At 37.7% G+C, this 13,712-nt stretch overlaps 1 protein-coding gene across 1 annotated transcript; it reads right to left on the bottom strand.

The window, feature by feature from the left end:
• Positions 1-4,726: 4,726 nt before the first annotated feature.
• Positions 4,727-5,687, bottom strand: LOC101441798 (olfactory receptor 5A2). The gene is given in 3 exon segments (XM_012528433.1): positions 4,727-5,178; positions 5,181-5,271; positions 5,274-5,687. Coding segments are annotated over 3 exon segments (957 nt in total).
• Positions 5,688-13,712: the final 8,025 nt, after the last annotated feature.

Below are 13,712 nucleotides of genomic sequence, written 5' to 3'. Positions count from 1 at the left end.
GGTTTGTATTCACATTTTTTTTCCAGTTACTTCAATTGAGAGCTTTGTTACTTTATTTTCTTTTTTGTCAAAATAAGTACTTTTGAGACTTCCAGGTAAATGGCATCAAAATAGGTAGGCAGAGCCCAACTCTCACAAAATAGAGCAGAGAAAGGTCAAGAGCCTATCTGAGAGAACTGCTTTGGAGATAGACAGAAGGGAAAGTGTTCAGCATCATCGAGGAGGGAAGAGGACAGATAATGAAGGCAAAGGAGAGCTGATTTCTTGGATCTGTTTTTTTTTATTTTTTAAAGGTTCCGCTTTTTGTCTCCTTATTTTACACACTAAAATTCAGTACATCATCTGTGGAGGGCAGGTTGCAGGGTGATTGGTTGATGAACACCAGAAACCTAAGAAGCAAATTAGGGGGCTTAGAGAGAAAGCTGTATTTTCTTGGTTATTTCTTTTTCAGTTGTTGGTGCTTTCTTTCTTGTTTGTTCTGTTTCCCCTTTATTTTCTTGCTTTTTCTTTACTTTACCCATTTTTTCTACCTACTTTATTTCTTTTCTTTTCTTCATATATTTATCTTCTGCCTTCTGTTGTTTTTCTATCATTTCATCTCTTTTTGTTTTCCCTTCAATTTTTTGTTTTTCTTTCTCTCACTGTTTTTTCCTTTTTTCTTTCTTTTCTCTTTTTTGTTTTTTTCTTGTTTCCTCTCTTCTCATTATTCTGGCCTTTTAATTCACTCTATGTATTTTTCTCTGTTTTGTTTCTTGTATCATTTTTTCTATACCAGTATTTTTTTCTTAATACATTATACATTATGATTTTTTACTCATATTAATTATTTATTTTCATGGGTTTTGTATGGTTCCTCTTCTACCTTTTTTATTATAATTACTATTATTCTATTTCTCTTTTTATCTCTTACCTTTCCTCTGCTCCTGATTTTTTTTCAAGTGAACACAGAAAACACCAAGGAAAATTCAGGGGAATGAAGTATCAAAGGGAAACCTTATCCAGCACACAAAAACACCAACAAAATAAGCACTAGAGTAGAAAGAGAAGCTAACCAACCAAATAAGCTCATCAAGATAAACAGATACCTAGACACCAACAAAAAATTACAAGCGGTATTAAGAAACAGCAAGGCATGGTCCAGTTTAATGAACAAACTAAAAACAATGAGGAGATGCAGACTTGGAACAACAAATCAGAGATAGCCAAACAAATATCATGAATCAACTTAATGAATCAAGGAAGAGATTAAGGCTATTAAGAAGATACTGGGAGAACATACTGAAGAAATTGTAAACATACACTAAAACATAACAGATAAGATGGTGAGGTGTGGCACAATCCAAGAAGTCAAAAATACACTGGAAGCATGTAACAGCAGATTTGAACAGGCAGCGGAAAGAATCAGTGATGTGGAAGACAGTACATCTAAAATCAAATGGATAGTACAAGAGATGGATAAAAACATAGTAAAATCCAGCAGGAACTTAGGGATTTGAATCACAACACAAAACGCACAAACATATACATTATAGGCATCCCAGAGGGAGAAGAGAAGGGAAAAGGAGACAGAGTTTTGGAGGGAATAGTAGCTGAAAATGTCTACACTCTTTTGGGAGACAGGGATGTACATGTCCAGAAGCACAGTGCACTCCAAACAGTATAAATCCTAACAGACTATGCCAAGACATATGCTTGTCAAATTGTCCAATGCTCAAGACAGAGAAAGAATACTGAAAGCAGCAAGAGTAAAGAGATCCAGCACATATAAGGCAAGTTTGATAAGATTAAATGCTGATTTCTTATGTGAAATCACAGAAGCAGGAAGGCAATGGTATGACATAGTTAAGGAGCTAAAAGAATAAAAACTTCCAAACAAGAATTCTGTATCCAGCAGAGCTGGCATTCAAAAATGAGGGAGAGTTCAATATATTCACAGATAAACAGAAATTGAGTTTGTCAACAAGAAACCTGCCCTTCAAGAAATACTAAATGGAGTTCCGCAGGTTGAAAGATAAACAACAGGAGAGAGAAGGATGGAGGAAAGAAAATTATTGGTAGGAATAACTAAAAAAATAAAAACAGCGTATGGTATACACGAACTTAAAAAATATATATATAGCTGATGTAAGTAAATCCTGGCACTAATAACATTGAATGTTAATGGATTAAACTCTCCAATCAAGAGACATAGATTGGCAGAATGAATAAGGAAATATGACCTGTTTATATGCTGTCTACAAGAAACTGACCTTAGAAACAGGGACACAAGGAGGCTGAAAGTGAACGGTTCAAAAACAATTTTACATGCAAACAATAACAAATAAAGGGCAGGAGAAGCTATGCTATAATCAGACAAAATAGACTTTAAAAGCAAAACTATTGTAAGAGACAAAGAAGGACACTATATATTAGTAAAAGGGGTAATCTATCAAGTATGAAGAACAATCATAAACAGTTATGCACATAACCAAGGTGCCTTAAAATATATAAGGAAAGGGAAGCGGACTTGGCCCAATGGATAGGGTATCCGCCTACCACATGGGAGGTCCGTGGTTCAAATGCCGAACCTCCATGACCCCTGTGGTGGGCCCATGTGCAGTGCTGATGTACGCAAAGAGTGCTCTGCCACACAGGGGTGTCCCTTGCATAGGGGAGCCCAACGAGCAAGGAGTGTGCCCCATAAGGAGAGCCACCCAGCATGAAAGAAAGTGCAGCCTGCCCAAGAATGGCACTGCACACACGGAGAGCTGACACAACAAGATGACACAACAAAAAGAAACACAGATTCCCAGTGCCGCTGATAAGGATAGAAGCAGTCACAGAAGAACACACAGCAAATGGACACAAAGAGCAGACAACGGGGTAAGGGGGGGGGGGCGGCGAAGGGGAGAGAAATAAATAAAAAATAAATCTTAAAAAAAAAAAGGGTAGTAGAGAGAAGGTCTGCAGTGAAAGCGGGAGAGCGGTCCAGCTAGCTGACAGAATTGGCACAAGGTAACATCTCTGTGTGGCAACCTCTATGTACCCTTGTTCTTTCCTCCTTCCTTAAGGACTCCTCTGCTATGCATGAGAAATAGAGGTAATGAAAGGCATGGACATGCCTTTTCACCAAGACTGATATGTCTCAGTTGGCCTGGATATTCCAAAACTATTTCATTTGTCTTATTTTAAAAAATATATTAACCTGGGTGATTTTGGTTTATACAAAATTAACTAATAATATTGGCTAATTGGCTTATAATATTAGCTATCATTTCTTAACTATTACCATAAGCCATGCACTGGGCTAAATCCTTTTATACATATTCTGTTTTAGTTTTTGTATCAGTTCTATGAGATAGAAACAGTTATTATCCATATTTTACAGGTGAGAAAAATGGATCTCTGAGGGATTATTGCTTAAAGCCACAAGCCTACAAAATGACAATATGAGACTAATAACAACAGGTCTGATGACTGAAAAATGAATACTTTTAATCACTCTTCACTATAGTCTCTCACACCCACTTTCCAATGCAGCAAAGCTATTAGGAAGATGACATTTTCTATCAAACTAAGGAAACATTTTCTATATCTGTGGCTAAGAAACAATCACATCATTATAGCTAAATAATAATAATTTCAACAAAAATTATATCACCTCTGGAGCTTTTACTCTACACCGAGCACTAGTGCAAGCATTTACTGGCTCGTTTAATTCCTCACAACAATCTATGGGATAATTATTATTCCAATTTTACAGAAGAAACTGAGGCACAAAGGGTCCAACTATCTTGCGTAAGGGCACACAGGTACTTACTTATTTATGTTCTACCCAACACAGACCACAGCTGAATAATATTTATTCAAGATCTTTACTGCCAGTTCAAGGACACATAATAAGTTCTAATAAAATGTAGGGCAGAAAAATCACTGTCTTCAATTCCTTGTCTAAATTCTCTTCTAGAACTCGCTGCAAACTTGGAGGAAACAGAGAACACTCTTACTCAAATCCTCATCTCTAGATTCCTAAGGAACTTCGAGTGTTGATAAGAAAGATGTTAGTTTAGGCTTAAGCAATGATTCATTGGTTTTGCTTCAGCCAGTTCAGGGACTGTTTTTTGTACAGCTCATTAAATTGATGATGAGGGTGTCCCATTTATTCAGTCAAGACCTGAATGAGACATCTTCAACCTCTTTCTTGCTTTTATGCATCTGAAGTGTCAGTACTATACCCCCACCAGTTGCAGTGGCTGGCTATGGCAGTAGTTCTCAAATAGGGCAGGGTTCTACCCTTGTGATCCTCACAGACCTTGAGGAAGCATTTGAGAATTGAAAAACAGGGGAAGGCAAATGTGTTTCAAAAAACTGTCCACCTCCTCAGACGATTATGCTCCATACTTCTTTTCCACCTTCATATTCTCTGCCCTGAATGCTGGATGAACAACTTTCATTGGTTTAACTCCTACAAACATGAATTCTGTTTTGGTATTCAGAGTTGTTCAATCTTTGTCATGGTGGAGTTTTCTGTTTAACTGAGCATTTTTAAATCCTGGTCTTTCTAGAAACCAATAACGACCAGAATTTTGTTCTAATAACCAATAGATAAACTTATTAGAGCAAGAATGGAAAAGGAGAAATAGCCTGGTCAACATATACCATTGCATAGGTGAACTATTCCCCAAAAGATATAAATGTCTGCACAATTTTCCCCGCTCATAGCCTCATTGTAAACATCAGCTTGGAGTCAGAAAAACGAATGTCCATGAGCTAGCACAAGGTCCCTTTCCACAACTTTCCTCATGGCATTTTTAATCTCCTTATTCCTCAGACTATAAATGATGGGATTCACCATGGGGATCACCACAGCATAGAATATGGACACCACCTTGTCCCTGTTTAAGGAGTGGCTTGAATTAGGTCGCATGATCATGAAGAGACCAGAACCATAGAAGAGGGTCAGAGTAGTCAGGTGGGAGGCACAGGTGCTGAAGGCTTTGGTCCTACCTTTAGCTGAATTGATTTTAAGGACAGCAGCAACAATGTAACTGTAAGAAATGAGCAACACAAGGGCAGACACCACACCAATAACTACACCCATAATGAAGGTCACCACCTGGCTGGTGAAAGTATCAGAGCAGGACAGAGCCAGGACTGGGGGAAGGTTACAGAAGAAGTGGTTGATCATGTTGGGCCCAAGAAATCATGATGATAGACAGCATATGTCTCAATCAAAGAACTAAGGAATCCACCCACATAAGACCCAGCCACCATCTTTAAACAAAGTGTGTGTGGGAAATGAGGGTGGCATAGAGCAACAGGTTGCAGATCGCGGCATACCGGTCATAGGCCATGGCAGCCAGGAGAAAGCATTCAGTCAGCCCCATTCCACAGAAGACAAAGTATTGCATGGCACAGCCAATGAAGGAAATGGTTTTCTTCTCTGTGATGATGTCAGAGAGCATCTTTGGAGCTGTGGAGGATGCATAGCAGATGTCCAGGAAGGACAGGTTACAGAGGAAGAAGTACATGGGTGTGTGCAGGTGGGTATCCATCTTGATGAGGGCAATGAGACTCAGGTTCCAGGCCAATGTCATGAAGTAGATTCCCAGAAAGAGCATAAAAAGGAAATTCTTCATGTGGGGATCATCTGAAAACCCCAGAAGGATGAATTTTGTCACAAACGTGTTGTTTCTTCCTGCAGCCATAGACCTGCTTCCTGCACAAGGAATGAAGTAATCCTACAGTCGTATTTTGCTTGTCATTATATGAATGATATTTCCTGAAGGTCATATGGACAGTTGATGTACACTTAATGTCCCAGCCATCTCCTAAGCAAAGTCCTCTCAGAGGAAGTCAGTATAAAATAATCGTTTGGCACTGTTTAAAATGTTTATACTATATACCTTGTGGTCTAAAAGAGCTTAGGAATCAGAAACCTGAGTTGTGTCCTCAGTTCCATTCCTAACCACTAGATGACTTTGGAATAGTCACTTCACCCCTCTGAGTCTTCATTGGCCGCTAAAGCCAAGAAGAGGCAAGACCACTTTCATAATGACATCGATCTTTTAACCCTGTCAAAAGAATATAAAAGCTGATTTGCTTCGATAGCAAAAAGTAAGCTATTCAAAAGCAGGCAGAGATTTTTTCTGTTCTGTTTATTGATCTATCCTGAGGGACTAGAACATTTCCATAGGACCCAGTAAACATTTGTTGAATGAATGAAGGATTTTTTTCACTCATTATCAGCAGAACCTAGAATAGTGTTGGCCTATAATGAATGCTAAATTATAATAAAATAACCACAAACACTTATTGAATGCTTCCTGTGTACCAGACACTGTACTAGGGATTTGGTTTATATTAAGTCCTTAAATCTTGTTAATAGGCCCTGGAAGTGGGTAGTGTTATTCTGCCTCTTCTACAGATAATAAGGGGAATAGGCTGTATATTTTTAGTTGTCATTTGTTACATGAATGATAAAAGAGAGAAGGACCTGGACTTACTAAATTACATCAGGCAGAAGTATCCTGGAATCTCATGCTGTAAGAGAAGAAACATTGGCTGCTTTGCTCTGATTACATCTTTTGCAACCTTTAGTTCATCTGCATTTTCCACTGTCTAAACCTGGTTTCTGGTTCAATTTTTTTTTATACTTTAGCCTCAAGCAAATAGTAATACCTGCTTCTGGAACTTCTTTTTCTTTGTTACCAAGTTGGCAAAATGGCCTTTGGGAGGTGATTATTTTAATGGGTAGAGATAGTCACATTCTTCCTCTGAGAGGCTGCCCTCTGTTACTTACTCTTGGGTCCATGGTTAACAACACAACCATCTTTAGAGCCAAACACTTCTGAGAGCTAATTGTTCTCAGGAGTGATGGTGAAAGGGCCCAACCCATCACCAGAGCATTCTTTCATTCCCCTATATTATTCTCCTCTGAGCTTTCCCTGTTCTGGGTCCAGGAAGATTTTCCTTTTGAGTTAGTGGGTAGCTTTCTCCTCTAAGATTCCCTTTGTTAGATATAAGCCATACACACAAACATACTAAAATATAGTGGTTAAAAACAAAGATTCCAGGAGCAAGATGCAGCTCAAGCGGTTGGACGCCCTGCCTTTCATATGGGAGGTTCCAAGTTTGGTTCCTGGTGCCTCCTAAAGAAAAAAAAAACAAAAACCAGACATGAGCAAACAGTCAAGAGAGCCATCTCAAGGAGGAGGGGAAAAAAATGCAGGCTCCGAAAAGTTTCAAATTCTGGCCCTGCCTTTTTATCAATATAAATGGGCAATGTTTCTTAAGCTCTTAAATTTCAGTTTCCCCATTTGTAAAATTAGTGTGAAAGTAATACCTACCTCAAAAGGGAGGTAAATAAGATGTAATGAGATGTAAATAAGGTCTGGGCACAGTGCCTGAGGAATAGAAATCCCTCAATAAATTTAGCTAATGACATCATCAACTCTCTCTCCCTGAGCATGGCCACATGATGCCTAACCTTTCTTACTTCTCATTGTGATTAATTTCATTGTGATAAAAACAGTTCATTTTCTATTTAATATTTTGGGTGCCATGTAAGCACTTTTACTACTTGGATGTGTCACTGAGGGTGAGTCAATTAACCTCTCAGGGCCTGAGTAAATTGCAATAATTTTCCAAGGATCCCTCAAGCTCTGAAGGTCTGGATCTGTAAGCATAGCTAAAATTTTAAGAAATTTATTTCCTCTTTTTTTAAACTTTTCCTAAAGGAATAAATTTTTTTTTAAATAAAAGAGTTAATCCATTTCTACATGAATGGGTATAATTGCTGAGACTCTTGACACACAAGGCAATAGGCTGAAATTAGGGAAGGGAATTTAGCAACTAAGGTAGTTGAAAGAAAAGGAGGTAAAATATTTCCCAAATAGGTTATGAGCAAGACAGGCAGGGAAGGTCTTCAGGTGAAGCATTCTTAGTCAGGGCTGGGGTAAAACTGGCCCAAGAGATCCTGATACTGAAGAACTAGGTTAAATTTTTTTAAGTTTAAATCCGTCATTAGGATCTATACATTTTCCTAGGTTTAGAAAAAAAGCTGATAAAACAGGATGGCAATAGATTTTACCTTTTGTGACAACTCTGATTAAATGATAATGACTACATAGAGTAAGACTGAGAAGTTCAAGAACAAGCAAATCATAAATTAGCAATTATAATAGGTAGTCATAAATGTCTGCCTTGGTCAGGAAAATGCAGAGTAGAGACACTCAATGCATGTGGCAGCCAATTCTATAAGAAATTTGAAAATGTGTAAGAAAATCACCTTATGAAATTCAACTGGATATTATCATAATCTCTACACACCCTTACTAAAAATCAATCAAATTACAAATACATTAAAGTAGTAGAAGTTTAAGTGAACAACAAAAAGTATCAAAGCATGGAAGTGTTCATCAACAGATGAAGGGACAAACGAAAGTGGTGTATATATATATATATATATATATATATATATATATAACAATGGAATATTATTCCACAGTAAAAAGTGAAGTTCTGATACAGGCTACAACATGGAGAAGAAATAGAAAGTAAATTATAGGTTAACCAGGACCCAGGTTGGGAGGGGAGAAGGAGTTCTTGCTTATTGTGTGCCCATTTCTAATTGAGGTGATAAGAAAAATTGGGGGTAATGGATATTGGTAATAATAACACAATATTGTGCGTCTAATTATTACTGAACTGTATACTGGAAAGTGGTTAAGTGGGAACTTTTTAGTTGTATATATGTCACTGCAATAAAAAGTTTAAAATAGAATAATGTGGTCCTGGCATAAGGATACACATATAGATCAATGGAATATAATCGAAAGTCCAGAAGTAAAACTACACACACGAAAACATATCATTACAACAAATAAACCTCACATGGTATTACAAATGTTGAGAAGCACAGGATATGACTGAGATTCAGCTCAGCCTTAAACTCACTAGGAATTTGTATATCTTAGAATTTGTTTGCTGACAGATTCTCCTAAAATATTATTTGCCTTCATGTTTGATTAACACGTTAGCATAGGTGGTTATTTGGTGGGTAGGGGAGTGGAATCGCCTATACATTTTTCTTGTTGTTATTTACTCATTTGTTTATTTTTGAGGAGGTACCAGAGAGTGAATCTGGGACTTCACCCATGGGAAGCAGGTGCTCAACCACTTAGCTTCACCCACTCCCCACCAAATGTGTTTTAATGAGGCTATTTTAATTGTTTTAAAACAAAGCCACCACAATGTAAACTATGGTCCATGTGGTGTAACAGTTCTCCAGGTTGTATTCACCAAATGCAATGACTGTGCCTTACTGATGAAAGGGGTTGTTGATGTGGGAGGAGGGCAGGGGGGAGTGGAGTACATGTTTTTATTGCAATGTTTTGTGTGATCTATTTATCTTTTTTTAAAAGACAATAAAAAATTTGCTTAAAAAAACAAAAAACAAAACAAAGCCTAGAGAAAAATTCATTATCTTGAGTCTCAAATTGGAGTCTGAAAAAACTGTTTTCATTTCTTCCACTAGTGACTAGTAAAAACTTCAATGTAATATGGATCCAAAGTCTTTTCACCAAGCAGTCCTGCCTAACAAATCCATGATAAAAATGCATTTAAAAATTTTAGAATTATTTTTAAATTTTTAAGAGAGAAAAAGCACTAGGCTAAAATTCCTAATCCCTGAATTCCAATCCCCCTTCTACTGTGGGATACTGGGCCCTTGATTTCTCCGGGCCTCAGTTTACTGCAATGAAACTGAGAAGCTTAAATAGACAGCCTCCAAGGACCCAAACAGTATAATTACAGTTAAGGTAACTACATGGAGAAATCTTTATCTACACAGATCCTTACTGGTTTAGACCTCCAATGGAATATTGCTTCCACCTTGTGGAATTGTGTCTAAATTTTGAGGACAGCTTTACAATTTGGGGACTCAAGTGCATGAGACTCCAGCATTATAATAATGATCATTATTAAACATGTGGTATGCTCTCCATTCTCCAGGTGCTGTACCATGCGATCGTCAGGCATCTGAACTCAATACTATCCAGCAATTCAATCCTGAAAAAGACCCCAGACCAAGGAGATACACAATTTACTGAACTTAATGTAAAAGTAAATGATAAATGATAATAATAAACCAATACTTAGATAAAGGTGATATAATTAAGAACTGGTAGTTCAAAATTCACATTACACCCTTTTAAATCAGATTTTTAAATCCTTGGAAAGAGGTATTATGACACAGTGAAAGACCAGTTGAGAAGAATGGGCACATAGATTTTTTTAAAAAATCACTACTGGTGTCATGTGTCCATGGATTTGAATCCTGGTTTGCCTATTGTCATCTGTGTTGTCTTAGGCACCCAAATTAATCTCATATACACTCTGCCTTCATTTGTGAGACTGGACCCATTGCATAGATATTGTTTAATTGTATGAGGATCAAACGATATACAACCTACATGAAAAATATTATGAGTTATTCAAATGGGAGGGGTTATCATTTTGAGTTTTAAATTGCCCATTTGTCTCAGAAGAAACACTCCCAACTATAATCTGATAAGTTTATTAGAAATAGCATGGTAATGAATATAAATGCTGTTCCCCATTATGTTTTTATTCTTTTAAATATTTATTTCCACTCCCCTACCCTGCTGTTTCTGCTCTCCGTGCCCAGTCTCTCTGTGATCTTCTATATCTATTTCTCTTTTTCTCTTCTCTTCTCAACTTTCTCCTGTAGGATTCGACCCTAGGGACCTCTGATATGGAGAGAGGTTCCCTGTCAGCTGCGCCAACTCAGTTCTTGGTTTCTGCTGCTCTTTACCTTGACTGTCCCCCTCATCTCTCTTTTGTTGCATCATCATCTTGCTGCATGACTCACTTGCGCATGCACTGGCTCACCACGTGGAGGGAGAAAGGAGGAGGGAGAATCAGTGAAAACAAGAGTTCACATGCCCAATTGAACTTAACCTACTCTGTCATTTCAAGTTTCCTTACACTGGAAATTATGTTAAAAGCAAAACCTGGCACCTACATGCCAGGATCTTTCCCTCACTCAATCCCCACCTACAAAGGGGGGAAAGCAAGCATTTCACACATGATCAAAATATAGCCAAGCTACCCTGTATTCATTTCTGTATCTTCCATCAGTTTCAAAAGTAATCCATTATAAGGTGATTGCATATTGTAAAGACTGGCTCCCTTTATTGAACAATAAGAAATGCATTCTGGTGGGGCACCCATGGCAGAGACTATAAAGACTGATATAATTGCTTACATTACCTTCTTAGGTGATCTCAACCAGTCCTATGGCTATAAAGACCTTTCTATGCCAGTGACTCTCAAATTTTTATCTCCAGCCTTAATGTCCACATCAAGCTCCCAAATCATGAATCTAACTAGTCTTCAGTTTTCCAATGATTTCTAATGATTACATAATCTCAAAAGTAGCATACTAAAACAGAATTATTCTTTCCTCCAAAATTCTGTTCTTCCCCCAGTCTTCCCCTTCTCACTAAATGGTACCATCACCCATCAGCTACTCAGGCCAAAACCTTGAGTTCTTAATGATAGCCCTTTTCCTACATCTAGACAACTCCATCTCCAAAATATAAAATCTGATACATAATCAATTCTCCATGGCTCCACCTCTAACACTCTAAGTTCAAGCACCATCATCCCTCACCTAGACTAATCCAATTTCCAACTCGCTATTACTTATTCTCAAAAAAACAGGCAGAATAATCTTTCACAACTATAAATCAGGTCATTTTGCTTCCCAGTCTACAACTCTCCAATGGTTTCTCCCTGCACCATCAAAAGACTAAAGTCTTTCCTACAGCCTAGCCTGGCTTTCCAACCCCACCTCAGTACTTCATTATGCAGGATCCACATTGGTCTTTCAGGTTCCACCTTAATCTCTACTGTAGGGCCTTTGTATGTGCTCTTCCCTGACCTTGGAAAGCTCTGTGCCCTCATCTTTTAATGGCTGGCTTCTTATCATCCTTGAGTTCAAATGCCATGCTGCTCCTCTCACCCTACTCATTCTGTCACATCATACTCTTCTCCTGGTAAATGAAACTATCACATAAAGTGATTTTTTTTGTGAGTAGTTTATCCAAGTCTTCTCACAGTCATGTCAACTCTTTAAGAACAGTTCATAATTCATAGTGAAGCTTCAATAACCTTTTGCTGAATGGATGGATAAATGAACAGATAAACACTAATTTTTCCATTTCTAATACTTTCTTTTGGATCTTAGAGATTAAAACAAATGAACATTTTAGAAAATAATGATTTTCTTCCTTTCTCAAAAACTAAGCATCAAGAAAGAGAAATTAACCAAGAATATATTAATTAAGCTGCCATTTTAATATTGTCTTGCATCTATAGTGAATATAGATTAAATAGTTGTAATGTAAATTCATGTCAATTTGGCCAGGTTATGGTGTCCAATTGTTTGGTGAAGCAAGCATTGTCCTGATTGATACTCTGAGGATATTTTGTGGGCTTAAATCATCAGTAAATTATTGCATCTATGGCTAATGACATCTACAATCATCTGATGAGATTGCCTTCAACAATGAGAGAAGTCTCATTCCAATCAGGTGAAAGCTTTAAAAGGTGAAGTGATAATTTCAGCAGTCGGAAGAGAGAATTTCCATTTCTACTTCAGCCAAACAGCTACTGCTGGGTAATTCATCAAAAACCTTCATCTCAATTCCCAGCTTGTGGCCTCCCTTATGGAATTTGGACTTGCTTATTCCCATATTTGTGTGAGATCATTCTTATAAAAATCTCATAATATTTAAAGATATCCCTTGTCAGTTTTGTTTCCCTAGAGAACCCTGAGTAACATAGCTTTGGTACTGAGAGTGGGGTGCTGCTGTTGCAAATATCAAAAATGTGGAAAAAGCTATGGAATTGGGTAATGGGCAGTGGAAGAAGGTAGTTATAAATACCAGCTATGACCACATGACCAGTTACAGAAATGAAGACAGTAATGCTTATAAATATTTCCTTCTTGTTTAGTTGAGTATGTTTGTGCATATATATACATTTAAAAATCTTTGTTTTTTTCCCTATTGTATCCCTTTATCATTGCATTAACGTCATGTTTTAGTATTTAAGTTATAGGGTATCAAGTTATCCAAAAACTTGCACCCTATCCTGGGGAGAGTTAGTGTGTTTATGGTTAGGCTTTAATCTGCAATTTTATAAGCAGAGTGAAAGTCAGACAGAAAGAGAAGTCACAAGGAAAAACCATGTAGCAGTTTGATACTATTGATGAATTCCAAAAAGAAATGCTGGATTATGTTTGTAAACTAATCTTTTCCTCTGGGCACATTAGATTATATTGGATTCAGAGGTTTGCTTGATTAAGTAATCATGTAAACCTCTTGTGCCAGTAGGGTGTTAAGTCCCCACCTTTTGGTGGGTTAGGACTCAAAGATAAAAGTCATGGCAAAGGACAGAGTTGGGGGTTTTTAATGTTGGAGTTTCGATGTTGGAGTTTGATGCTGAAGCTGGAGCCCCAGGGAGAGAGACAGAGCCATTTACCTGATAGCCTACAGCTGTCCTTGTGGAAAGAGGCAAAGTCTAGAGAGCCTATAGTCTACACCTGACCTTGGGGAGAAAACAGAGGAGCTGAGCCCAGAGGAACCCAGGAAGCCTGAACCCTCCCAGGCATTAGCAGCCGTCTTGCTCCAATACATGAAAAT

The sequence above is a fragment of the Dasypus novemcinctus genome, chromosome 10 (assembly GCF_030445035.2).
Source record: "Dasypus novemcinctus isolate mDasNov1 chromosome 10, mDasNov1.1.hap2, whole genome shotgun sequence".
NCBI classification, from domain to species: Eukaryota; Metazoa; Chordata; class Mammalia; order Cingulata; family Dasypodidae; genus Dasypus; species Dasypus novemcinctus.
This window is presented reverse-complemented; position numbering and strand designations above follow the sequence as displayed.